The sequence below is a fragment of the Homarus americanus genome, unplaced genomic scaffold, assembly GCF_018991925.1.
Source record: "Homarus americanus isolate GMGI-L3 unplaced genomic scaffold, GMGI_Hamer_2.0 scaffold36188, whole genome shotgun sequence".
NCBI lineage: Eukaryota > Metazoa > Arthropoda > Malacostraca > Decapoda > Nephropidae > Homarus > Homarus americanus.
In genome coordinates, this window is record NW_024718183.1 from 4,580,592 (window position 1) to 4,608,316 (window position 27,725).

Sequence of the window (27,725 nt, forward strand, 5' to 3'; positions counted from 1 at the left end):
ACATGAGTTAATGATTCCTGTTTCTTTCTTCCTACAGAGAGTTGCTGCTGACGTGACGTCATCACCCAGTGCTGCACCTACCACCGACGCAAGTGTAGTTGGCAATGTTGTCAAGCAGGACAGAGAAAAGCGCTTCCTGGGTGTGGAGGCAAGAAGCAGCTGGCTGGACGGAGGACCCTCGCTGGGCTTCTCTGCAGGCAACAATTTGCCACTGGAGAGAAACTTAATGCTGAAACTCTTAAACGAGAATAAGTTGAGGCAGAATTTGGGTCAGGTCTCCTCCATCCATGATGGCACCAGCACCCTGTTGTACGACAAGAGGAATCTGGCATCGCTGGCGGCGACCAACAACATGCCGAAGAATGTAAAGAAATCCGAGAGCAGCGCCGTCCCTCCCACCGCCTTCCCCGCCACACAGCCCAAGGAAGACAAGCAGGGAGATAAACGGAGCATTGCCAGTCTAGCCCGTGATGGTAAATTGCCGAGAACCAAGAAGGACACGAACCTAGATGATCACTGGAACGAGAAGAACTTGTCTGTTGCTGCTCACGACACAGCTCCCTCTGTTGACAAGGAGAACTTCGCTCCCTCTGCCCCCGCCAGCAGGCAAAATGTTACATTACCTCAGTCTGTGGATATGGACAAGCGACATTTATCAAGCATCGCGAGAGCTAATAATTTTCCGAAACAGAATCACCAGCAGAAGCGATATTTTGGTTCCTTGTTAAAGAGTAATCCTCCATCATTCATCGAGAACAATATCAACAAACGGTATGTCGCTTCTCTTCTTGACTCATTTAGAGAAGAACCTGGTGTAGACAAACGGTTCTATGCGTCTCTCCTAAAGTCGAACACTCCTCCCCACACAGCGCACCTGAACGTGATGCAGGGCCAAGACAAACGACACTTTGCGTCTTTGCTCAAGAGCAACTCGGTTCCTTTCTTAATGCAAAAGCGTTACTTCGCCTCACTCCTCAAGAGTCCCTGGTACAGCAGCCCCGACCTCCATGACGACCAGGAGAAGCGCTCTTACAGCTCACTGTTCCAAGACCTTCCCGCTAATACAGCCGACGATGTTTTCTTCGACCTGAACGACCTGGACGACACAGATGACACTGACCTCGACAAGCGCCATTACTCGTCCCTCCTAAAAAGCCGAGAGCCAGGAAACGGGTTTGGTGTCAACAAGCGATACGTAGCATCTCTGCTGAGTAAGAGAGCCGACGACCCCTCTCAGATGTTAGACGAAGAAAAGAGACATCTGTCATCTTTGTTTAAACCCAGAAGAAGTGACGATTCTATTGATTCATTTGATGAAGTAAAGCGACACTTGGCATCTCTTTATAAACCAAAAAGAAGTGATGATTCTGTTGATTCTTTTGAAGAAGAAAAGCGACATCTGGCGTCTCTTTATAAACCAAGAAGAAGTGATGATTCTATTGATGAAGAAAAACGACACTTGGCATCTCTTTATAAACCAAGAAGAAGTGATGATTCTATTGATGAAGAAAAACGACACTTGGCATCTCTTTACAAACCTAGAAGAAGTGATGATTCTATTGATGAAGAAAAGCGACATCTGGCATCTCTTTATAAACCAAGAAGAAGTGATGATTCTATTGATGAAGAAAAACGACATCTGGCATCTCTTTACAAAACCAAAAAGAAGTGATGATTCTGTTGATTCTTTTGAAGAAGAAAAGCGACATCTGGCATCTCTTTATAAACCAAGAAGAAGTGATGATTCTATTGATGAAGAAAAACGACATCTGGCATCTCTTTATAAACCAAAAAGAAGTGATGATTCTGTTGATTCTTTTGAAGAAGAAAAGCGACATCTGGCATCTCTTTATAAACCAAGAAGAAGTGATGATTCTATTGATGAAGAAAAACGACACTTGGCATCTCTTTATAAACCAAGAAGAAGTGATGATTCTATTGATTCTTTTGATGAAGTAAAGCGATACTTGGCATCTATTTATAAACCAAGAAGAAGTGATGATTCTATTGATGAAGAAAAACGACATCTGGCATCTCTTTACAAACCTAGAAGAAGTGATGATTCTATTGATTCTTTTGATGATGTAAAGCGACACTTGGCATCTCTTTATAAACCAAGAAGAAGTGATGATTCTATTGATTCTTTTGATGAAGTAAAGAGACACTTGGCATCTCTTTATAAACCAAGAAGAAGTGATGATTCTATTGATGAAGAAAAACGACATCTGGCATCTCTTTATAAACCAAAAAGAAGTGATGATTCTGTTGATTCTTTTGAAGAAGAAAAGCGACATCTGGCATCTCTTTATAAACCAAGAAGAAGTGATGATTCTATTGATGAAGAAAAACGACACTTGGCATCTCTTTATAAACCAAGAAGAAGTGATGATTCTATTGATTCTTTTGATGAAGTAAAGCGATACTTGGCATCTCTTTATAAACCAAGAAGAAGTGATGATTCTATTGATGAAGAAAAGCGACATCTGGCATCTCTTTATAAACCAAGAAGAAGTGATGATTCTATTGATGAAGAAAAACGACATCTGGCATCTCTTTACAAACCTAGAAGAAGTGATGATTCTATTGATGAAGAAAAGCGACATCTGGCATCTCTTTATAAACCAAGAAGAAGTGATGATTCTATTGATGAAGAAAAGCGACATCTGGCATCTCTTTATAAACCAAGAAGAAGTGATGATTCTATTGATGAAGAAAAGCGACATCTGGCGTCTTTTTATAAACCAAAAGAAGTGATGATTCTGTTGATTCTTTTGAAGAAAAAAGCGACATCTGGCTTCTCTTTATAAACCAAGAAGAAGTGATGATTCTATTGATGAAGAAAAGAGGCATCTGGCATCTTTGTTTTAAACCCAGAAGAAGTGATGATTCTATTGATTCTTTTGATGAAGTAAAGCGACACTTGGCATCTCTTTATAAACCAAGAAGAAGTGATGATTCTATTGATTCTTTTGATGAAGTAAAGAGACATCTGGCATCTTTGTTAAACCAGAAGAAGTGATGATTCTATTGATTCTTTTGATGAAGTAAACGACATCTAGCATCTCTTTATAAACCAAGAAGAAGTGATGATTCTATTGATGAAGAAAAACGACATCTGGCATCTTTTTTAAGCCAGAAGAAGTGATGATTCTATTGATTCTTTTGATGAAGTAAAACGACATCTGGCATCTCTTTATAAAACCAAGAAGAAGCGATGATTCTATTGATGAAGAAAAAGCGACATCTGGCATCTCTTTATAAACCCAGAAGAAGTGATGATTCTATTGATGAAGAAAAGCGACATCTGGCATCTCTTTAAACCAAGAAGAAGTGATGATTCTATTGATGAAGAAAAGCGACATCTGGCATCTCTTTATAAACCAAGAAGAAGTGATGATTCTATTGATGAAGAAAAGCGACATCTGGCATCTCTTTATAAACCCAGAAGAAGTGATGATTCTATTGATGAAGAAAAGCGACATCTGGCATCTCTTTATAAACCAAGAAGAAGTGATGATTCTATTGATGAAGAAAAGCGACATCTGGCATCTCTTTATAAACCCAGAAGAAGTGATGATTCTATTGATTCTTTTGAAGAAGAAAAGCGACATCTGGCATCTCTTTATAAACCAAGAAGAAGTGATGATTCTATTGATGAAGAAAAGCGACATCTGGCATCTCTTTATAAGCCAAGAAGAAGTGATGATTCTATTGATGAAGAAAAGCGACATCTGGCATCTCTTTATAAACCAAGAAGAAGTGATGATTCTATTGATTCTTTTGAAGAAGAAAAGCGACACTTGGCATCTCTTTTCAGACCAAGAAGAAGTGATGATTCTATTGATTCTTTTGATGAAGAAAAGCGACACCTGGCATCTCTTTATAAACCAAGAAGAAGTGATGATTCTATTGACGAAGAAAAGCGACATCTGGCATCTCTTTATAAACCAAGAAGAAGTGATGATTCTATTGATTCTTTTGATGAAGAAAAGCGACATTTGGCATCTCTTTATAAACCAAGAAGAAGTGATGATTCTATTGATGAAGAAAAACGACACTTGGCATCTCTTTATAAACCAAAAAGAAGTGATGATTCTATTGATGAAGAAAAACGACACTTGGCATCTCTTTATAAACCAAGAAGAAGTGATGATTCTATTGATGAAGAAAAACGACACTTGGCATCTCTTTATAAACCAAGAAGAAGTGATGATTCTATTGACGAAGAAAAACGACACTTGGCATCTCTTTATAAACCAAGAAGAAGTGATGATTCTATTGACGAAGAAAAGCGGCATCTGTCGTCTCTTTATAAACCAAGAAGAAGTGATGATTCTATTGATGAAGAAAAACGACACTTGGCATCTCTTTATAAACCAAGAAAAAGTGATGATTCTATTGATGAAGAAAAGCGACATCTGGCGTCTCTTTATAAACCAAGAAGAAGTGATGATTCTATTGATGAAGAAAAGCGACATCTGGCGTCTCTTTATAAACCAAGAAGAAGTGATGATTCTATTTATGAAGAAAAACGACATCTGGCTTCCCTTCTGAGCAAAAAATCGGAGGATCTCTCTCAAGAACTTTCAAAAGACCTGGACGACGAAGGAGTCTTGGGTTCTCTCCCGAAGGATGATGAGGGACACGACGACGAGGAAGACCTTGAGTCGTTGGACAAGCGACACTTCTCTTCCCTCTTGAAGCACAAGAACTCGGTATTAAGCCCCTTGGAAGAGGAAGTGGACGATATCAACAAACGATATTACGCTTCTCTCCTGAAGAAATCTGGAGAGCCCATCACCGAGGAGGTCAGTGTCGAGGATGACGACGACGAAGGGAACGACGACTATGACTTTGAAGAAATGGACAAGCGACACATTGCCTCTCTGATGAAGAACCTTCCTGCCTCTAACTCCTTCGGTGTCAACAAGAGGTACTTTGCTTCACTCTTACGGAACAGACAAACAGGTTTTGGTCCAGGTAGTCAGTCAGCAGGGAAACGCCACTTTTCTTCACTGCTGCAGAACAGACAGTCAAGCTTTGCACCAGGTGACCAGTCAGCAGGCAAACGCCACTTTTCTTCACTGCTGCAGAACAGACAGTCAAGCTTTGCACCAGGTGACCAGTCAGCAGGCAAACGCCACTTTTCTTCACTGCTGCAGAACAGACAGTCAAGCTTTGCACCAGGTGACCAGTCAGCAGGCAAACGCCACTTTTCTTCACTGCTGCAGAACAGACAGTCAAGCTTTGCACCAGGTGACCAGTCAGCAGACAAACGCCACTTTTCTTCATTGCTGCAGAACAGACAGTCAAGCTTTTGCAATTCAGGTGACCAGTCAAAGACAAACGCCACTTTCTTCGTCGCTTCAGAATGGTAGTTAATCAAGTTTTGCACCAGGTGACCAGTCAGCAGACAAACGCTACTTTTTCTTCACTGCTGCAGAACAGACAATCAAGCTTTTGCACCAGGTGACCGCCAGTCAGCAGACAAACGCCATTTTTCTTCACTGCTTCAGGAACAGACAGTCAAGCTTTTGCACAAAGTGACCAGTCAGCAGACAAACGCCACTTTTCTTCACTGCTGCAGAACAGACAATCAAGCTTTGCACCAGGTGACCAGTCAGCAGACAAACGCCACTTTTCTTCACTGCTTCAGAACAGACAGTCAAGCTTTGCACCAAGTGACCAGTCAGCAGACAAACGCCACTTTTCTTCACTGCTGCAGAACAGACAGTCAAGCTTTGCACCAGGTGACCAGTCAGCAGACAAACGCCACTTTTCTTCACTGCTGCAGAACAGACAATCAAGCTTTGCACCAAGTGACCAATCAGCAGACAAACGCCACTTTTCTTCACTGCTTCAGAACAGACAGTCAAGCTATGCACCAAGTGACCAGTCAGCAGACAAACGCCATTTTTCTTCACTGCTTCAGAACAGACAGTCAAGCTTTGCACCAGGTGACCAGTCAGCAGACAAACGCCACTTTTCTTCACTGCTGCAGAACAGACAGTCAAGCTTTACACCAGACAAACGTCACCTTGGATCCTTATTTCAGAACAGACAAATGAGGTTCACTTCAGACACTCAGTCTGCAGAAAAACGTCACCTCGGTTCCTTGTTGCATAAAAGGGAGACGACGAGTATTGTGGCAGAGGACCAGCCTGCAGACGAGGGTTATAGCAGCCAAGGTGTTGAAGGGAGTGAGCTCGAGGAGGAAACAGCCAACCACCCGAGACGAAAGCGGTACATCGGGTCGCTGGCCAAGAGCAACAACATGCCTTATCCTTACTCCAGGTCGCGCCAAAACCGACGCGACGCCCCAAACACGCCCGCAGACAACGCCGCTTACCTCGAGCGTCTAATACGTATGGAAATCCAGAAAGGCCTCTTGAGGAAACGCCAACGGCAGAGCCTTCTTAATGGGAACAGTAAAGTCATCGCCTTGATCGACAGCTTGAGAGCCTCTCCACCAATACCGGACAGCAAGAGGAGTATACAGTCTCTGGCCAGGAATGGAAACCTCTACATGCACCGAGCCTACAAGCGCGGATACGACTCCTTGGACGACGACGCGGATAACGACTACTTCCAACAAGAGGACGACTACACGGACGATGATCCTATGGACGACAACACCCCTCAGCACGTCACAGTCAACAAACGGTTCTTAGGTTAGTACCACAACGTAACTTTATAATTGCCTCGTATTTACGTCGTGTATTTATTCTGCTACTGTTTACATTTGTTACTGTTATCTTTCTCCTCTTCCTTTCTAATATTTCCCATAATCATCATTTCTCTCTCTCTCTCTCTCTCTCTCTCTCTCTCTCTCTCTCTCTCTCTCTGTCACTCCTCAATCCTCCATCTGTATCGCTTTTTCCCTGGTATTATCCTTCCTCTGCTCCGTCCAAGCCTACTCTCCCTCTTCCTCTACGTGATAAACAGATGTAAGGAAAAACACATTGAATCAATTTGAAATTATTTTATTTTTACAGCCTCTATTTTCTCTAAGACTGAACTCTAAAACAGAGGAATTTCTTGAAGTAAGTCACATGAGGAAGACAAGATGATTCCAAAGGTCAAATGACCCTCAAAAGACAAAGTCATGACCTTGTCCGTCCGTCCGCCCGTAAGCAAATGGTGTCCGGACGAAAGATTGAGTTCTATTCGTAACATAAATATAAAACTTTGCACGTTAGTTCTTTAGGCACAGTTGATGATGCCTATTGATTTTTGTTTCTGTCGAGGGAGGGGGCAGGAGAGAAGGGAGAGAAGGGAAGGGAAAGGAGGGCGGGAGGGAAGGAGGGAGGGAGGGAAGGGGGGGAGATAGAGGGGTCGGAAGGAAAGAAGGAAGGAAGGAGGAAGGGAAAGAAAGAGAGAGAAGGGGCGGAAGGGAAGAACGAAGGAAGGAAAAGAGGAAAAAAGGAAAGGGAGAGAAGGGGAGAGAGAAAAAGAGAGGGGCGGAAGGGTCGGAAGAAGGAAGGGAGGAAAGAAAAATGAAGAAAGGAAGGGAGGAAAAAAAGAGGGAATGGGAGGGAAGACAAACGTTCTACTGATATAACCAAAGTTGTGTCCTGACGGCTGCCGCATCTCTCTCTCTCTCTCTCTCTCTCTCTCTCTCTCTCTCAACAAGCACAACCTTGGCCAGATAATCCCCGATACACACAATGTAGTATTGAGTGAGGGCCTTGCACGATACACTGCTCCCCATTGAAAAAATATTGCAAATGAATGCAATATGAACGTGCAACGAAGTCATCATGTTGGCGTTGGTAGAGGATACGACGGGAATATTGCTGAGAAAGAGAGTTGTTGAGTTTTAATCAATTTAGTTACCTTTTTTGGCTCACTAACTCGAGTATTTTATATGAGAGAGAGAGAGAGAGAGAGAGAGAGAGAGAGAGAGCATTAACACTACCTTACACACAACTTGAGGGGTTGAGGGACGTCTGAGGGGGTGTGAGGGACAAACTTGAGGGGTGAGGGACAACTTGAGGGGGGTGAGGGACGTTCCCAAGGGGTGAGGGACGTCTTGAGGGGGTGAGGGGACGTCTTGAGGGGTGAGGGACAACTTGAGGGGTGAGGGGATCGTCTTGAGGGGGGTGAGGGGATGTCTTGAGGGGGTGAGGAATCGTCTTGAGGGGGGTGAGGAACGTCTTGAGGGGGGGGTGAGGGACGGTTCTGAGGGGGGGTGAGGGACGTCTGAGGGGTGAGGGACGTCTTGAGGGGGTGAGGGAACAACTTGAGGGGGTGAGGGACGTCTTGAGGGGGGTGAGGGACAACTTGAGAGGGTGAGGACAACTTGAGGGGGGTGAGGGACAACTTGAGGGGGTGAGGGACAACTTGAGGGGTGGGGAGGGACGACTTGAAGGGGGTGAGGGACGACTTGAAGGGGGTGAGGGACGACTTGAAGGAGAAACTGACTGAGGGGGGAGGGGACGACTTGAGAGGGTGTGGGGGAGGGATGACTTGTGAGGGTGACGGGACATCTTGAGGGGGGGTGAGGGTCTTGAGGGGGGGTGAGGGACAACCCCTTGAGGGGGTGAAGGACAACTTGAGGGGGTGAAGGACAACCTTGAGGGGGTGAAGGACGACTTGAGGGGTGGGAGACGACTTGAGGGGGTGAGGGACGTCTTGAGGGGTGAGGGACATCTTTGAGGGGGGGTGAGGGACGTCTTGAGGGGGGTGAGGGACAACTCTGAGGGGGGTGAAGGACAACTTGAGTGGGGGTGAAGGACGACTTGAGGGGGTAAGGGACGACTTGAGGGGTGAGGGACGACTGAGAGAGTGAGGGACATCTTGAGGGGTGAGGGACGTCTTGAGGGGTGAGGGACAACCTGAGGGGTGAAGGACAACTTGTGAAGGACAACTTGAGGGGGTGAAGGACGACTTAAGGGGGTGAGGGACGACTTGAGGGGATGAAGAACGCTTTGAGGGTATGAAAAACGACTCGAGGGGATGAAGAACGACTTGAGAGGGTGAAGAACGACATGAGGGAGGTGACTATACATCTTGGCTATAAAGTGCCTCAATTTGTGGTGAATCGGAAAAAGGTCGACAGTCCTTTAAAGATCAATAGGGGTCAGTTTTTCCTTCTACACACACACACACACACACACACACACACACACACAGGCGGTCTTGTAGGGTACGTGGCAGCGTTGACGAGTCGGGCAATAGATTGAGAGAGGCCGTGGCAGAGCGAGGTGTAGTAGACAGAAGAGACGGACGAGAATGGACGCTGTCACTCTCCGTCTCTCTGTCTATTGTTCGCCCCCGTCTGCCTCTGTGTCGGTAACTCTCTCCTGTTCTTTTTCCCCCACAACTCCTGGCCCACAACGCTTCTCTTTGTCTCACAACAATTTATTTTTAACAAAGATTATAATATTATGGTTGTGTCTAATATCACCATCATGTAGGAGTAATTAAAATGAGGGGGTTAAATTATAGGTGTTTTGGTTCACCTGATGATTAGATATTTTTACCTTATTTCACCTAAGTACCCTCTAACGCTATGGGGAGGGGGGGTTAAGTATGGATTAATTTGGTTAGGTTAATTTAGGTTAGGTTAGGTTTGGTTAAGTTAGGTTAGGTTAGGTTAGGTTAGGGTAGCGTTAGGTCATGTTAAGTTAGCGTTAGGTCATGTTAACTTAGCGTTTGGTTAAGTTAGCGTTAGGTTAGCGTTAGAGTGGTCAATCATCAGGTAAAATATGCTGGGGCGTTTAATATTCATGACAGCCAGAGGTTCTATATACCTGCTGTGAGGTTGGCTTCAGTCCAGCCCGTCTCGACTACCCGGAGCCAGGAATTGATTTTTACCAAACCCGAAATACTGCAGCAGTAATTTATATCGCAATATCTCAACCTTACCTCATCTGGGTCAGGTCAGGTCAGGTCAGGTAAGGTCACGTTAGGTTAGGTTACGTTAGATTCAGCAGCTTTGATTATTTTTGCACTCGAAAACTTGAGGTTAGGTTAGGTTAGGTTAGGTTAGGTTAGGTTAGGTTAGGAAGCCACTATAGTCAGCCTCCTCCACCTGTTCCCTCCACCACGACCACATTCTCCCTGCCACTATAGTCAGCCTCCTCCACCTGTTCCCTCCTCCACCTGTTCCCTCCACCACCTGTTCCCTCCACTCTAGGTTAATGGCGCGCCGTGTTAATACTAAATATGGAGTTTGACACACTAAGTTAATGGAGTTTTGACCACACCATAACACTTAATACGTGTCCTGTGACTCAAGATCTGTGGTGTTGTTATGGTTGAAAGTGTTGTGGTTGTTGTAGGTCTTGTGGTTGTTGCTTTAGTTGTTATGGTTGTAAGTGTTGTGGTTGTTGTAGGTCTTGTGGTTGTTGCTGTAGTTGTTATAGTTGTTGCTGTTGTGATTGTTGTAGGTCTTGCGATAGTTGTTGTTGTGATTGTTATAGACGTTGTGGTTGTTGTGATTGTTATAGGTATTATGGTTGGTGTAGGTGCAAGTGTTATTGCTGCGCTAGTTGTTGTAGTGGTTGTTGTTGTTGTTGTTGTTGTTGTTGTTACACTGATAATTGGCAGATTAGTTAAAGTGTTTCAGTATTTCTTCACACCTCCGCCCCTCCTGATGTCACTGACGGATGTTTCTCGTGTCTGAGGGAGACTTAACTAACAATAACTAACAGAAAAGATGGGTTACCTGTTCCTCTCTTACTGTGAAAATAACCTAACATAACCAAACCTAACCTAACCTAACATAACCTAACCAAACCTAACCAAACCTAACCTAATCTAATCTAACCTAACCTAACCTAACCTAGCGTAACCTAACCTAACCTCACACAGGAATTACAGTTTGGTTCACATTTCCACATACGAAACTTTTAACAAGAAAATCCATATTAAGGTTTAAGGGAGAGTATAACTTTTTCGGAGGGATAAAATGAACTTAATTACAGGTAGACCCATAGTATATACACACCTGGGAAACACCTGTTGCTACCTACCTGATCTCACATAATTAACACCTGGAAAGATAGATTCACCAGGCTGTTGTCACATGCTTTTGGCAGCTGGGAAATAAAACAATAATAATAAATATATTATTTTTTGGCATCTGGAATAAAACAAAAAAATAAGAAAAAATACAGATATTGTTTTTTTTTCACATTGATTGGGTCCCTTAGGATCTTATCACCTGTGGAAACAAAAAAAAATGGATTTCATCAAGGACTCAGACGCCCACAGGTAGAGGAGACAACGTCCCAATTCTCCCCCATAGTGACCCTCAACAGACGCCTCGTACACAGAGTAACACAGAAAAGACGTTTAGCTTCCCACCAAAGTCGCCGTCGAATGTGTCAGCCAGACCAGGTGATGGGTGGCTGTGACCTGGAGGTTAGAGAGATAACAGAGATTTTGGCTCGATTTTAAATAACGAGAGACAGAGAGAGACAGAGAAAGAGAGAGAGACACACATACACACAAGAAGAAGACACATACCTGAGAGAGAGAGAGAGTGTGTCGATTGTGCCAGATTGAGTAAACGACCTGGAGTTTTCAGAAAGGCCAATGGTTGAAAGTTTTTAATGAGGAAAGATAATGATGGTGGTGATAATAATAATAATAATAATAATAATAATAATAATAATAATAATAATAATAATAATAATAATAAAGGCTGGGAGGGAGGATCTTTACCTCCACTTAATATAAGACGCTGAACAATGGGGGAGCGGAAGGGGAGAGAAGGGAAGGGAGGGGAAGGTGGGGAAGGGGGGAGTCAGGGGTAGTGTGTGAGGGGAAGGGTGGGGGAAAGGAGGAGGTGGAAGGTGGGGAAGGGGGAGTCAGGGGTAGTGTGGAGGGAAGGTGGGGGGGGAAAGGAGGAGGGAAGTGGAGAAGGAGAGGAGAAAGGTGAGAGGGTAGGATGAGGGAAGGGAAGGGGGAAGGTGGAGAGGGATGAGAGGGGAGAGGGAGGAGGGTGGGAAACAAGGGAGAGGGGTAAGTGGGTAGGGCGAGAGAGAGAGGTGTGGGGGGGGGTGGGCTTTTAGGGGCTGTAATTAATTGTGGAATAATTAGGACAGTGATTAAAAGAATGGGTCATTAAAGTCATCACCGAGACGAAAGGCGATCATTTGGCCGAGTCTAGGTGAGGGGCTGTGGTGAGGCGCTGTGGTGAGGGGCTGTGTTGAGGGGCTGTGGTGAGGAGCTGTGTTGCGGGGCTGTGGTGAGGGGCTGTGGTGAGGGCTGTGTACCTGTGGTGAGGGGCTGTGGTGAGGGCTGTGTACCTGTGGTGAGGGCTGTGTACCTGTGGTGAGGGCTGTGGTGAGGGCTGCCTGTGGTGAGGGGCTGTGGTGAGGGCTGTGTACCTGTGGTGAGGGCTGTGTACCTGTGGTGAGGGGCTGTGTACCTGTGGTGAGGGCTGTGTACCTGTGGTGAGGGGCTGTGTACCTGTGGTGAGGGCTGTGTACCTGTGGTGAGGGCTGTGTACCTGTGGTGAGGGCTGTGTACCTGTGGTGAGGGCTGTGTACCTGAACTGGTGACGTCAAAGGGTACCGTCATCATGCTCTCTCTCTCTCCCTCTCTCTGTCTCTCTCTCTCTCTCATCACTTGAGCCAATCAGGCAACACTGCACTTAACAACTCTCCCTCTTTTGTCTCCCCCGGATTCAGGCAGCCTTCACGAACGGCTCAGCGGATTCAAACCAAACTTGAATCCGCTGCATATAAAAAATCCCCCATACACCAGTGATGAATGACGTGTATAATGAGAGTGAAAATATCGAATTCATTGGCGTTTTATAAAGTCTTAATCACTCTTCAATATTTCTCTAAAACGTAAAGTAATTATAAAACCTAATTATATCACAGCTCATTGGAGTATTTTTCCTGATAATTGATCTTAATTCAGTGTGGACTTCCTCTCCTCCCCCACCAAACCCTCCTCAAAGAAGATCCTGATCCCACTGAAAAAATCACATCTTAATTACGGAACTTTAATACACGAGTTAGATTTTTTTGTTCCCTTGTGAAATTCAATTAAATCTCCGTCACTTAACTGGTGAAAATAACTTTAAAAAATTATTAAATTCGTTAACTTTTTTGTTCTGGTGCATTTTGTCTTAATATTTTCTTAATATATATAATGTCGTATATATTCACATAGATACATACATACAGACAGACAGTGCACACATACATTCGCTAAGACGCAAATACACGAAATTCATTATATACATACAAAGGTTTACACACACACACACACACACACACACACACACACACACACACACACACACACACACACACACACCTCTTTGATAACTGATGGGACGATATATATTTTTTCCTTCAGTGAGTAGTTACTGTTCCGCGGACGGATCCCTAACTGTGGAACGCTCCTGAGTTTGTGTTCCGTTGTTACTGTGCCTAGCCACTTTGGTTAGGTTAGGTTAGGTTAGGGGTTAGGTTAGGTTAGGTTAGGGGTCATACGAAGAGAACAGGAGTGGTGGAAAGAGTTCAAGATGGAAGGCAAAACATCAACGGATTTACAGGTACCAGTTATGCCCTCCCTCCCCCTCACAGCCTCCGCCGCCCGGAGCCTCTCAAAGAATGTTCCTCCCTCCTTCCTCTGTAGCCTTCTCCTACTTCCCTTTCTTCTCCGTTCTTCTTTCCTTTCCTTCTTTTCCTCTCCCACCCTACTCCTCGCCCCATCTCATTCCCTCCCCCCTCCCCACCGACCCCTCCCCCCTTCAGTAACCACAATTTTCCGTCTCTACGACTTTCCAATCTGTTGCTGTATCTTGCAAATCAATGTAGTGCAGGAAACCCGTTCACCAGGAGCTCCACCTCAGTCCAGGGAACCACGGGGCTCTAACTAAGCTCCAGCCATACCAGATGTTGCGAATGTACTATTTAACTTCATCTTGCATCTTATACCACCATTGAGGATTCAGATCCACATAGATTCCTACGATAATTAATTCTTGTAAATAAACGTGTATGTGTGTGTGTGTGTGTGTGTGTGTGTGTGTGTGTGTGTGTGTGTGTGTGTGTGTGTGTGCCGTAAGCTTCTCGTGATTCACATATACACACCTGCTTAACTCCCCGCAACACACACACACACGACCCACCTATCTTACCTCGCTGCTGTCCCTGTATCAACGTCCTACAGCAGGTAATAAAAATGTGAAGTAGGAGAGTAGAAAGAGGAAGAGGGAGAAGGAGAAGGAGAAGGAGAAGGAGAAGGAGAAGGAGAAGGAGAAGGAGAAGGAGGAGAAGGAGGAGAAGCAACTGGAGGAGGAGGAGGAGGAAGAGAAGATAGAGGAGAGAGGAGGAGGAGGAGGAAGAGAAGAAAGAGGAGTAGAAGGGAGTGAGGAGGAGGAGGAGGAGGAGGAGGAAGAGAAGAAAGAGGAGAGAAGGAGGAGGAAGAGGAGGAGGAGGGAGGAGGAAAAGAAGAAAGAGGAGGAGGAGGAGGAGAAGAAAGAGGAGTGAGGAGGAGGAGGAGGAGGAGGGAGGAGGAGGGAGGAGGGAGGAGGAGGAAGAGGAGGAGGAAGAGGAGGAAAAGAAGAAAAGAGGAGGAGGAGGAGAGGAGGAGGAGGAGGAGGAGGTGGCGTATGGCAAATGGTCCATCTCTAAAGCTAAGTGAGTTCCCTGGTAGTGTGATCACGGGTTTATTTCATCTCAGATTCATCCACTAAATCCACCTCCACCTCCACCTCCTCTCTCCTCCCATCTCCTCTCCACTAAACTACCCGATTTAGGATTCCATCGAGCAAAAAAAAAAAATATATATCCCGGCCAGCAATTTTGGCATTATTTTAAACGGGGGAATCTTTACGTCACAGCTTAAGTGGACCAGCCAGTTATATGCCTTTTCTACCTTTACCCAAAAACCCAATGGCAATTTCAGTCACTATTTTGGTTCCAATCTTTACCCTGTAGCTTTTATTTTCTTGATTTCGTTGGCTACGCATTTATATATATATATATATATATATATATATATATATATATATATATATATATATATATATATATATATATATATATATATATATATATATATAAATTAGTTTAGTTATTTGCTCTATATATTTTGTTTCTTCTTCAAGCTGCAGTATAAAGAATCAGCTGTATTTTACGAAGCTATTTCCGTTGCAATCTTTACGTTGGAGTTTGCGAGTGTCAACCACCAGCACACACACACACACACACACACACACACATCCCCAGTCTCTTCGTTTTAAGGGCAGGGACGATTTAACCCGGGAGAAATAATATCTTTTTGAGAGTCGTCGCCTAGCAGTAAGCACACCTTACATTATGGCGGACGTGACTTGGCAACACACTGCACGATGATCAGCCTGCCTCCCCCTCCGCCCGCCTCGCTGTGTCTCTTGCAGTCAGTCTTAGGGAGGGGAGGGGTCTTGTTGGTACAGTCTTATGGAGGGGAATCTTGTGGGTACAGTCTTAGGGAGGGGGGTCTTGTTGGTACAGTCTTAGGGTAGGGTATTGTTGGTACAGTCTTAGGGTAGGGTCTTGTTGGTTCAGTCTTAGGGTAGGGTCTTGTTGGTTCAGTCTTAGGGTAGGGTCTTGTTGGTACAGTCTTAAGGGAGGGTGATGACGTTAAATTATCCCTGGGTTAATAAGGTCGTAGGGATCACAAGGGGTCACTGAGGTCACTGAGGGTCACCGGGGTCACATTGGTTATTGGGGTCACTGAGGGTCACGAGGGACACAGGGTTACTGGGGTCGCAGGGGTCACTAAGGGTCACTGAGGTCAAGAGGGTCACTGAGGTCACGAAGATCACTGGGGTCACAAAGGTCACCGGGGTCACAAAGGTCATTATTTATTGTTTTTGTTACCTTTTCAAAGGGACTTACGTAACATGACAAAGTTTGTTAAGTAATCAATATGTCCAGTTGTTCTTATACTGTCTTGCCTTTATTAACAATGTCCACAATCGTATGTCCTTTATAAACTTTATCCACAATCGTATGTCCCTCCCCCCTCCCCCCTGGGCCTGACCAGAAACCAACGATCGTAAAAATATAATGTGGCATCAGGCTGTCCAGGAATTCGTGTCAGACCAGCAGCGACACTTTCCTTAAGTTTTGTTCAAAGGAAAGTAGTTGTGAGCCGTCTAGAATTTCAAGCTGAAGTAAGAATGGTTTCGGAGACGTGTTCAAGCTCGTTTCACCTTCTTTCCTTCCTTCCTTCCTTCTCTCTGCCCTTCCTTGCTTCACTCTGCCCTTCCTTCCTTTCTTCCTTCTCTCTGCCCTTCTTTCCTTGCTTCAGTCTGCCCTTCCTTCCTTTCTTCCTTCATCTCTGCCCTTCCTTCCTTCCCGGGCCCTAAAACGTTTATTGACACTCTCAGAAATATTTTAGGTTGAAGGTAACACCCAGCCTCCAGGTGAGAGTGACTAATTATTACCCGTCATGCAGGTAATAACCACTCAAGTTGTACCAGACCGAACGACCAATCAAAGTTAATATTCTCAAAAACTGGCACGTTATATTTCCCTCGAGATATAAGAACGAAATATAACAATAATATCTAAACAAAACAAACACAGTGTCATCAAAATTACACTGAGACTAAACTAACAAAATTTATTTACTTAGTTCGGTATAAAATGGCAAGAATTAACGTAGGGAATTATTTAAACTAGGGTTGTGTAGTCGATCATCCACTCCAAGTTTCTGTTTGTGGGAGGGTAAGGTCCATCTGTCTCAGGGAAAAGGGTGAAAATGAGTCCTAAGGCTGAAGAAACACACCAGGAACGTCCCTACACCGAGGCAGCTGACGACGGGGTAAATATATGAACTCACTGTTGCTCGGAATCCCTGAGTGGTCGAGGAACTGGTGGTGTTTCAGTCTATTTCAAATTCCACGCACGACTTTACCATCCGGTGCCTGACGCGGATTCAAACATACACACACACACTACTCACGGCTGGTATTGTGGATTCTAACTTGTTGTGGGCTGGTCCTAGTGCAACTGTGCTTTATAAGGCGGTCAGGTGTTTCATTAGGCGGTCAGGTGCTTCACAAGACGCCCAGATGCTTCACAAGACGGTCATGTGTTTCATAAGGCAGTCAGGTTCTTCACATGACGGCCAGGTGCTTCACAAAAGCTGTGTCACCGTTCACTTTCCTCGTAATAGCTCAAGCGCCGTTTCTTTGCCGATCCGTTAATCATAAAATACATTTATGGAGATAATATTCAGAAGTGAGAAGAGCCAGGCACCCTTGACCCCTCACTAATGGTGCAGGGTCTCACTTGTTCCCTCCCTCTCTCCCTCTCTCTCTCCCTTCCTTCCTTTTACCACCACCATCAAAGAGCACCTCCACCACCATTCCACTTGCTCCCTCTCTCCCTCATCCTCCCTCCCTCTCCACCACCATCAAAGGCCACCACCCCACTACCGTAAGTAACTGTGAACACTCGGACTTGCCGCCGTGTATCTGACAGTTCTGGTGTTTGTTTCTTGTGGTTCCCGTCCAGGCAACTGGCTCTTGTTATTAGATACAACTGTGAGGAAATAAATCACTGGGGAAGGTGTTGTGTTGTGTTGCGTTGTGTGAAGTGGTGTGGCGTGGCGGTGTGGTGTGGTGTGGTGTGGTGTGGCGTGGCAGTGTGGTGTGGTGTGGTGGTGTGGTGTGGCAGTGGTGTGGTGGGTGGTGTGTGGCAGTGTGGTGTGGTGTGTTGGTGTTGTGTTGTGTGAAGTGGTGTGGTGTGGTGGGTGTGGTGGTATGGTGTGGTGGTGTGGCGGCAGTGGTGTGGTGTGTTGCGTTGTGTTGTGTGAAGTGGTGTGGTGTGGTGGTGTGGTGTGGCGTGGCAGTGGTGTGGTGTGGTGGTATGGTGTGGTGTGGTGTGGTGTGGTGTGGCGGCAGTGCGGTGTGGTGTTGCGTTGTGTTGTGTGAAGTGGTGTGGTGTGGTGTGGTGGTGGCGGCAGTGGGTGTGGTGCGGTGTGGTGTGGTGTGTTGCGTTGTGTTGTGTAGCGGTGTGGTGTGGTGTGGTGGTGTGGTGGTGTGGCAGGTGGTGGTGTGGTGGTGTGTGGTGGCGTGGCAGTGTGGTGTGGTGTAGATGGCTAGCAGATGGTCCACATGCGGGACAGGTAGTATGGGCTGCCTTATGTGAAATAGTGAATAGATGGTGGTGGCAGTGCTGGTAATGGTAGCAGTGGTGGTTATAGAGGTGGTAGTGATGGTTGTAGTGGTAGTGGTGGAATGGTGAAATATTACAAGAGAGAGAGAGAGAGAGAGAGAGAGAGAGAGAGAGAGAGAGAGAGAGAGAGAGAGACTCCACCATGGAAGGTACTTGGCGTTGAGCAGCAGTCCACTCCATCACCTGCAGCTGTACCCCTCCACCACCTCCCCCTCCTCCACCACCTTACCCCCTCCTCCACTACTACCTGCCTACCTCCTCCACCATCGCCAACAGTACACCCACAGAATCCAGGAAAAAAAATCACAGAAAACTTAACCTAACCTAACCTAACCTACGTGTAATGTCATCATATATCAATTGTGTTGTCAATGTTTACAAGTCATGTATTGTCTGTTAATAAGTGACTTCAAATATTTTTTTGTTATATTACTTTAACTATTAATGATATTTAGATAAAATGTGACTTTTTTCCCGTGATTTTTTTCCTGTGACTTTATTTCTATTCACTCACCCTCCACCACTACCACCACCCCCCTCCACCACCACCACCACCACACTCACCACCACCACTCCACCACCACCATCTACCTCCACCACCACCATCTCCACCACCACCATCTCCCACCACCAGCACCACCATCTCCCCACCACCATCTCCCCACCGCCACCACCATCTCCACCACCACCACCATCTCCAAGCACCACCATCTCCACCACCACCACCATCTCCAGCACCACCATCTCCACCACCACCATCTCCAGCACCACCATCTCCCCACTCATCCCCCTACCATTCTCCCCACCACCACCATCTCCCCCACCACCATCTCCACCACCAACACTACCTCCAGCACACACAGTAATACTACAGAATGACCTAAGTTAAGACACTGTACACATCAGATCACTCAGTATTCATCAACAGTACTCTTGAATAACGTACAGCACAGCGGGGTGTTTGGCAGTGAATAACCTACTATACACTGATGGCGTAGAGTATTCATTATTAACTTGTGAGTGAGAGTGAGTGAGTGAGTGAGAGAGAGAGAGAGAGAGAGAGAGAGAGAGAGAGAGAGAGAGAGAGAGAGAGAGAGAGAGAGAGAGAGAGTTTCACCTGGCAGGAGACAGGTGGACTCTTGTATGACAGGTAAGAGGATCAACATTACATCTCGCGGCTCCTCAGATTAAATACTAATTAAAGTGAATTAAGGTGTAGGCGACCCTCACCCACCTAACCTAACCTAACCTAACCTAACCTAACCTAACCTAACCTAACCTAACCAAACCTATCTGTATGGCCTAAGAAGCACCGAGTTTAACATTGTCATAATATCGGTGACGTCACGATGATATTACGCTAACGTCATTATTACATTACGCTAACGTCGTTATTTCACTACGCTGACGTCATCATAACCTGTACCTCAAACAGATAGGTTTTTTCAGCCAATAGTTGACTCTTATACTCGCGCCACAGGATCAAGTCTTCACCCCTCGTATTAATAGACTACGTTTAGTACAGTACACAGCTCAGCCTCGTCTACTGGGCGGCTATTGGTGCATCGGATTATGACGTCACTGGGATAAGTAGATGTTACCGGAATGGAAGAGATACCCTTTGAGAGAGCGTAATTCTCCCTCTATTTATCTCACTCTTTCTCTCTATCTCTGTCAAAGGGAAATAAAGAAAATAACGGGAGATAACTGAGTGATAACAGAGGGAGAGGATATGGGAGATAAGGAGAAGAGGAAGATATGATAATTATAAAGAGGGGAAACTTAACTGGGGGAAGTGTACTATTATTATTATTATTACTATTATTATTATTATTATTTGTAGTAGTAGTAGTAGTAGTAGTAGTAGTAGTAGTAGTAGTGTCAAGTTCATTCCCAAACTAGTGAAACACCCTGACTTAACCCGAGCAGAAAGAACACTTCTTGCACTTCCACCAAGACTGGGAGGGATGGGACTAACTAATCCAGAGGAGATTGCTGACTCTGAACATCAAAATTCACTTAAGCTCACGGCAGCCCTCACGGACCACATAATAGCCCAGAATGCAACAGGGGAAGTGGACACCAGCGAAGTTAATAAGATCCGTAGGTCCATTACAAAAGATCGGCAGCACTGCCAAAATGACATGTTGCAGCAACTATTGCTACATGTTCCAGAAAATTTGACAAAAAAAGTTGCTATAGCGCAGGAGGTGGGCGCCTCGAACTGGTTAACTACGTTACCGATAAGGGCAAATGGTTTCAGCCTTAACAAACAAGAATTTACAGATGCCATTGCTCTAAGGTACGGTTGGCCAGTAGAAGGTTTGCCCTCCCAATGCGTGTGTGGCTCTCCCTATGATGGCGATCACGCCATGGTCTGCAAGAAGGGGGGCTTCATATGCATGAGGCATGACGAGGTAAGGGATCTCACAGCAAATATGTTGAAGGAAATCTGCCGGGACGTCATGGTAGAACCGACCCTCCTTCCACTGGAGGGCGAGATCTTCCAACATAGGACTTCAAACACTTCTAACGAAGCCCGTGTGGACGTCAGCGCTCGAGGATTCTGGACGCGGGGACAGCGAGCTTTCTTCGACTTCAGGATTTTTGATCCCATGGCCGTTTGTCACCGTAACCTAGCTCTCGATGCTGCGCATAGGAGGAACAAGAACGACAAGAGAAGGGCATACGGGGAGAGAATACAAAATGTTGATCAAGGCAGCTTCACTCCTCTAGTGTTCACAACCTCGGGTGGGATGGGCCCAAGTGCAAGATGTTTCTACGCCAGACTCGCGGAGCTGATCTCCGAACAGAAGCAGCAGCCCAGAAGTTATGTTACAGCCTGGATGAGATGTCGACTGTCCTTCTCTCTCCTTCGGTCGGCTTTGCTCTGCCTCAGGGGAACGAGAGCTTCCGCCCCTACTCCGACAACTGCTGCAGATATTGACTATGAGGCTACAGTCACTGAATGCCGCATAGATCTGCGGCTCAACTAATTTAACACAGATAGGATAGTTTCTTATGTATTAGGATATTTAATATTAAGGTAAATAAATGGTGGCGAAGGTGTGGCTATTGGGGGAGGCTGGAGGCCATTTTTAAAGTAGTAGTAGTAGTAGTAGTAGTAGTAGTAGTAGTAGTAGTAGTAGTAGTAGTAGTAGTAGTAGTAGTAGTAGAAGAATTTACAGATGCCATTGCTCTAAGGTACGGTTGGCCAGTAGATGGTTTGCCCTCCCAATGCGTGTGTGGCTATTCCTATGATGGCGATCACGCCATGGTTTGCAAGAAGGGGGGCTTCATATGCATGAGGCATGACGAGGTAAGGGATCTCACAGCAAACATGTTGAAGGAAATCTGTCGGGACGTCATGGTAGAACCGACCCTCCTTCCACTGGATGGCGAGATCTTCCAACACAGGACTTCAAACACATCTAACGAAGCCCGTGTGGACGTCAGTGCTCGAGGATTCTGGACGCGGGGACAGCGAGCTTTCTTCGACATCAGGATTTTTGATCCCATGGCCGTTTGTCACCGTAACCTAGCTCTCGATGCTGCGCATAGGAGGAACGAGAATGACAAGAGAAGGGCATATGGGGAGAGAATTCAAAATGTTGATCAAGGCAGCTTCACTCCTCTAGTGTTCACAACCTCTGGTGGGATGGGCCCAAGTGCAAGATGTTTCTACGCCAGACTCGCGGAGCTGATCTCCGAACAGAAGTAGCAGCCCAGAAGTTATGTCACAGCCTGGATGAGATGTCGACTGTCCTTCTCTCTCCTTCGGTCGGCTTTGCTCTGCCTCAGGGGAACGAGAGCTTCTGCCCCTACTCCGACAACTGCTGCAGATATCGACTATGAGGCTACAGTCACCGAATGCCGCATGGATCTGCGGCTCAACTAATTTAACACAGATAGGATAGTTTCTTATGTATTAGGATATTTAATATTAAGGTAAATAAATGGTGGCGAAGGTGTGGCTATTGGGGGAGGCTGGAGGCCACGTTAAAAAAAAAAAAAGTAGTAGTAGTAGTAGTAGTAGTAGTAGTAGTAGCATTAGTAGTAGTAGGCCTATTGGGGTGGGGGAAGTGCTGAGGCGGATCATCGGAAAATGCATAATGGAGGTGGTAAAGGATGATGTCAGGGCAGCAGCAGGGAACCTACAAGTGTGTGCTGGCCACCAGGCTGGTGGGGAGGCCGCCATTCACGCCATGAGATTGATATTTGAGCAGCGTGATTGTGAGGCCGTTCTTCTGGTGGATGCCTCAAACGCATTCAACATACTTAACCGCAAGGCTGCACTGCACAACATCAAGATCAAGTGTCCTAGCTTTGCGATGTATGTTGAAAATTCGTATAGGAATCCTTCAGACCTCTACATAGTAAACAACAAGGCTCTCCGAGGTGATACCATCCTACAGTCGACCGAGGGAACAACACAGGGGGACCCCGTTGCAATGGCAATGTATGCAATTGGCCTATCAGTGCTCCAACAAGAAATAAAATTTGAAACAACTGGGGTCAAACAAGTGGCGTATGCTGATGACCTTACAGGAGCAGGAAAAGTGGAGGGCATCAAAAAGTGGTGGGACCTGGTAACATGGCGAGGTCCACAAATAGGGTACCACCCAAACGCCAGCAAGTCCTTCCTCATCGTGAAGCCAGAACATTATGAACGGGCATTGGAGGTTTTTGGCGGAAGTGAGGTCAAAATAACTAAGGACGGCCAAAGACATCTAGGCGCAGTACTTGGCACTACGGACTTCAAGACCGAGTACGTAGCGGGAAAGGTGAACGAGTGGGTTAGTGAAATCCAAGCTTTGTCTGAGATTGCTAACACAGAGCCACATGCGGCCTTTCCTGCATTCACCCATGGAGTCAAGCATCGTTGGAACTACCTGATGCGTACTATCCCTGATATCGGACCCCTCCTCCACCCTCTGGAAGAAGCTATCAGTGTCAATTTCATTCCTAAATTAGTGAAACACCCTGACTTAACCCCAGTAGAAAGAGCACTTCTTGCACTTCCATCAAGAATGGGAGGGATGGGACTAACCAATACAGAGGAGATTGCTGCCACTGAACATCAAAATTCACTTAAGCTCACGGCAGCCCTCACGGACCACATAATAGCCCAGAATGCAACAGGGGAAGTGGATATCAGTGAAGTAAATAAGATTCACAGCCCCCCTTCGCTCATCTGACGGTAACCACAAAACTAAAGACGACGAAGGCCTCCTTCAGCGCTGGAAAGAGCACTACCATTCATTGCTCAACCGAAAAACCGATGTGGATGTCCTAACTACCCAGAAGGTCCCTCAGCATCCAAAGCTGACCCACCTCAGCTATCCTCGATCCCTGGATGAGGTAGCTACTGCCATCAAACAGATGAAAAATAACAAAGCCGCAGGGCCTGATGGAATCCCAGCCGAAGTGTATAAAGCAGGAGGACCTCTACCTACCAGCCGTCTCCACTCTCCCGGAGAATATATGGGAAAAGGAGGAAATCCCCCAATCTCTTAAAGATGCCTCCATTGTCAATATTTATAAGAACAAGGGGGACCAGTCAGATTGTGGAAACTACCGTGGGGTCTAGCTGCTCTCCGTAGCTGGCAAGATTATAGCCCGAGTCCTCCTAAACAGACTTCTTCCTGAGGCGGAAAACTTTCTCCCAGAATCTCAATGTGGTTTTAGACCATCACGTGGCACCACTGACATGATCTTTGCTCCCCGCCAGATACAGGAAAAGTGCAGAGAACAGAGTCATGACCTGTACATGGCTTTCATCGACCTAACCAAGGCCTTCGACTCGGTCAACAGGGAAGCCTCTGGTGGAACCTCAGCCGTTTTGGCTGCCCACCAAAATTCATCGCCATTGTGAGGCAACTCCATGATGGCATGAACGGCAGTGTCCTGCACAACGGCACCCAGTCAGAGTTCTTCCCCATCCAAACGGGGGTTAAACAAGGGTGTATACTAGCACCAACTCTCTTTTCCATTTTCTTGGCTGCTTTCCTTACTCGTGCCAGTGCCAATTTAGCCGGCGGGGTGGACATCGAGTACCGGGTGAAGGATCGTTTCAACACAAGACAACTCCAGGCAAGAACAAAGGTGTCGACAGCTTCCATTACTGAACTTCAGTATACAGACGACCTCACCCTTGTTGCTCACACTGAACACGATCTACAGGAGATCCTGAACATCTACGCAGACGCATATGCACACTTCGGCCTTGAGGTGAATGTGCGTAAGACTCAAATTCTCTTTCAGCCTGCCCCTGGTTCAGAGACACCTCCACCATCCATCCAGCTTAACGGTACTACCCACTCTAATGATACCCACTTTCAGTATCTCGGCTCCCACCTGTCCACCACCGCAGACATCGATGAAGAAATTCAGCATCGGATCAGAAGTGCATCTCACGCCTTGGGCCCACTTCGAAATACTGTCTTCAGCTGTAGGGAGCTGAAATTATCCACAAAGTTGCACGTATATCGAGCAGTGGTCCTGCCCACCCTACTATATGGCAGCGAGACATGGGTCACATACAGGAGGCACATCAAGGCACTTAAAAACTTTCACCAACGTAGTCTACGTTCCATCCTCCGAGTTCGCTGGGAAGACAAGAGAACAAATGCCATTATTCTCGCTGACACCTACTGTAGGAGCATCGAGTCTACCAGTATCCATGAACAACTACGTTGGACTGGCCATGTTACCCGCATGGACGACAGTAGACTGCCAAAGCAGCTACTTTACAGTCACCTAACGAATAGTAAACGTAACGCTGGCGGGCAACTGAAAAGGTATAAGAATAGTCTTATGACAAACCTGAAAAGGTGCCAAATCGACCCCCTCACCTGGGAGATGATTACTCCACATCGTAACGCTTGAAGGAGCACCACACGAGAAGGTGTCAATACTTTCGAGTTAGCCCGACTGCAAAACGAGGCAGATAAGCTCCAACGTCGGAAAGACGCTGCCGCCTCCCCTCCCGCACTAGATGTAGCCCTCCACATGTGCAACGAATGTGGACGACGCTGCCGGTCCCGTATCGGCCTTTTTAGTCACCTCAAGACACACCAATGAAGGTGACATCCTTAATAACTCATATCATTGTATCATAGCTCGATGATCGTCATACTCGATTCCGAGTGACAGCAAAGTAGTAGTATGTGTGTGTGTGTGTGTGTGTGTGTGTGTGTGTGTGTGTGTGTGTGTGTGTTTATCAGAAGATGAGGATGCTTGGAAATGCAGATAGAATCTCTTTCTTTATCCATCACCACCACCACCTTCACCTACCACCACCACCACCACCACCACCACCCTACCACCACCACCACCTTCCACCTACACCACCACCACCACCTTCACCCTACCACCACCACCACCACCACCTTCACCCCTACCACCACCACCACCACCCCTACCACCACCACCACCACCACCTTCACCCCACCACCACCACCACCACCACCTTCACCCCTACCACCACCACCACCACCACCACCTTCACCCTACCACCACCACCAACACTCCTACCACCACCACCACTACCACCACTACCACCTTCACCACCAACTTTACCCTACCACCTTCACCACCACCTTCACCACCACCTTCACCCTACCACCACCACCACCACCTTCACCCCTACCACCACCACCACCACCACCACCTTCACCCTACCACCACCACCAACACCCTACCACCACCACCACCACCACCTTCACCCCTACCACCACCACCACCACCTTCACCCCTACCACCACCACCACCACCACTTTCACCACCACCAACTTAACCCTACCACCTTCACCCTACCACCACCACCAACCACCCTACCACCACCACCACCACCACCACCACCACCTTCACCCTACCACCACCACCACCACCACCTTCACCCCTACCACCACCACCACCACCACCACCTTCCACCACCACCACCACCAACCTACCACCACCTACACCCCCCCCATTAGTCTCCCAAGGGGTGTCTATTATTTAAAGTTATGGTTGAGTAAAATACGAAGACCAATAAGCCGGGCGTCTCTTATATTATCCTGAGGCTGAGAGACACAATCTCTCTCTCTCTCTCTCTCTCTCTCTCTCTCTCTCTCTCTCTCTCTCTCTCTCTCTCTCTCTCTCTCTCTCTCTCTCTGTTTTCATGATTATAAACAATCTAATCATCGCTTCAGAATAATGTTTAAGTATTCATCCTAAATTTTGATTATTTAAAAGTAATCGCTTCAAGGTAATATTAATCTTAATGTAATCGCCTCAAGGTAACATTTCTTCAGGAGGGTTAACACAAATGAGCTAGTTAGTGTATGACAGGTGTTTTAGACTATAACATTTGATTTGTTCTCTAAAATGTTCTCGAATATGTGTATCCCAATGTGTGTTCTCAATCGGATGTTGTTTATCAGTGACCCTCCTCCCAAGGTGTTCTAAATCAGTGTTCTTACCTGTGTTCCTCCGCCAGGGTCGTTGGCTCGCAGCAGCTGGTTCCCGAGGAGGTACCGGGGCGGCTACAGCTTCGACCTGAGGAAGAGGGTGTCGTCAGTAGTACCGCCACCTGACGAAGAAGACGACGATGACGTAGATGAGGCCCTGGGGGATAACGGGGCCTTCTTCACCTACTCCTACTAAACTTAACCTGACCTGTCTTAACTTGACCTAGCTTAAACTTAACCTAACCTATTCTTACTTGAACTAAACCTAACTAACTTTTCCTTATGCTAACTTAACATCTCCTAATTTATCTGAACTTAAACCTAACCCAACTTTAACTTATTCTGATGTTAACTTAACCTAACCTATGCGTAACCATATCCAAAGTTATCCTAACCTATCCTAACTTAAATTTAACCTGACCTAAAGTTAACCTAACCTAACCTAACCTAACCTAACCCTAACCTTTCAGAGAATTTCGTTCACTGTTGCCAGAAACTAGTCATATAGTTTACACCCTTCCAAGGCAACACCGTCGACATACACTGTTGCCAGATGCCAGTGTAGACCCCTCCACTTCAAGCAGCAAGATCGTTGACATGCACTGTTACCAAGACAGTCGAATGTAAACCCTATATTGTCGATAATCACTGTTGCCAGAAACCAGGATATAATCACACCTTCAAGGCAACATTTCCAACATGTCGACCAGCTGAATAAAACAACAACAAATACAAACAAATAAACAAGTAAACAAATTTGTTAAGATTAATTCCGACCCAAGAGGATGGTGATGGTAGCTGTACACGACTATATATCTCTCTCTCTCTCTCTCTCTCTCTCTCTCTCTCTCTCTCTCTCTCTCTCTCTCTCTCGATGCCCCAAGTATTATGATGTCACTTCTTAACAAAATCCGAATTCCTTTCTTTTTTTTTGTTCCTGCTAGTGTCATGTAATGGTTTAATTCATATCTTTTATGGTGAGCTTAAACCAAACCTAACCTAACCTAACCTAACCTAACCTAACCTAACCTAACCTAAACCTAACCTAACCTAACCTAACAAGGGTAGTTTTACTTAAGTTAAATTTGGCTGGTTCGTCTCGATTGCTTTTTTTAAACTGTGGCAA

At 46.1% G+C, this 27,725-nt stretch overlaps 3 protein-coding genes across 3 annotated transcripts; all 3 read left to right on the forward strand.

Moving 5' to 3' along the window:
• Window positions 1-10: 10 nt before the first annotated feature.
• Window positions 11-2,563, forward strand: LOC121859322. The gene has a single exon (XM_042356116.1). It carries the CDS (start codon window positions 11-13, stop codon window positions 1,670-1,672), a length of 1,662 nt encoding a protein of 553 aa, XP_042212050.1. The 3' UTR covers window positions 1,673-2,563.
• Window positions 1,672-5,378, forward strand: LOC121859323 (adhesive plaque matrix protein-like). Its single transcript, XM_042356117.1, has 4 exons — window positions 1,672-1,679; window positions 1,796-2,691; window positions 3,133-3,180; window positions 3,361-5,378. The coding sequence occupies exons 1-4, from the start codon at window positions 1,672-1,674 to the stop codon at window positions 5,376-5,378; spliced, it is 2,970 nt and encodes a 989-aa protein (XP_042212051.1).
• Window positions 5,379-5,382: 4 nt separating this feature from the next.
• LOC121859324 lies at window positions 5,383-27,648 on the forward strand (the record flags this gene model as incomplete). Its single annotated transcript, XM_042356118.1, has 3 exons — window positions 5,383-5,403; window positions 5,549-6,671; window positions 26,629-27,648. Coding segments are annotated over 3 exons (1,311 nt in total), but the record flags the coding sequence as incomplete, so codon positions are not given.
• Window positions 27,649-27,725: the final 77 nt, after the last annotated feature.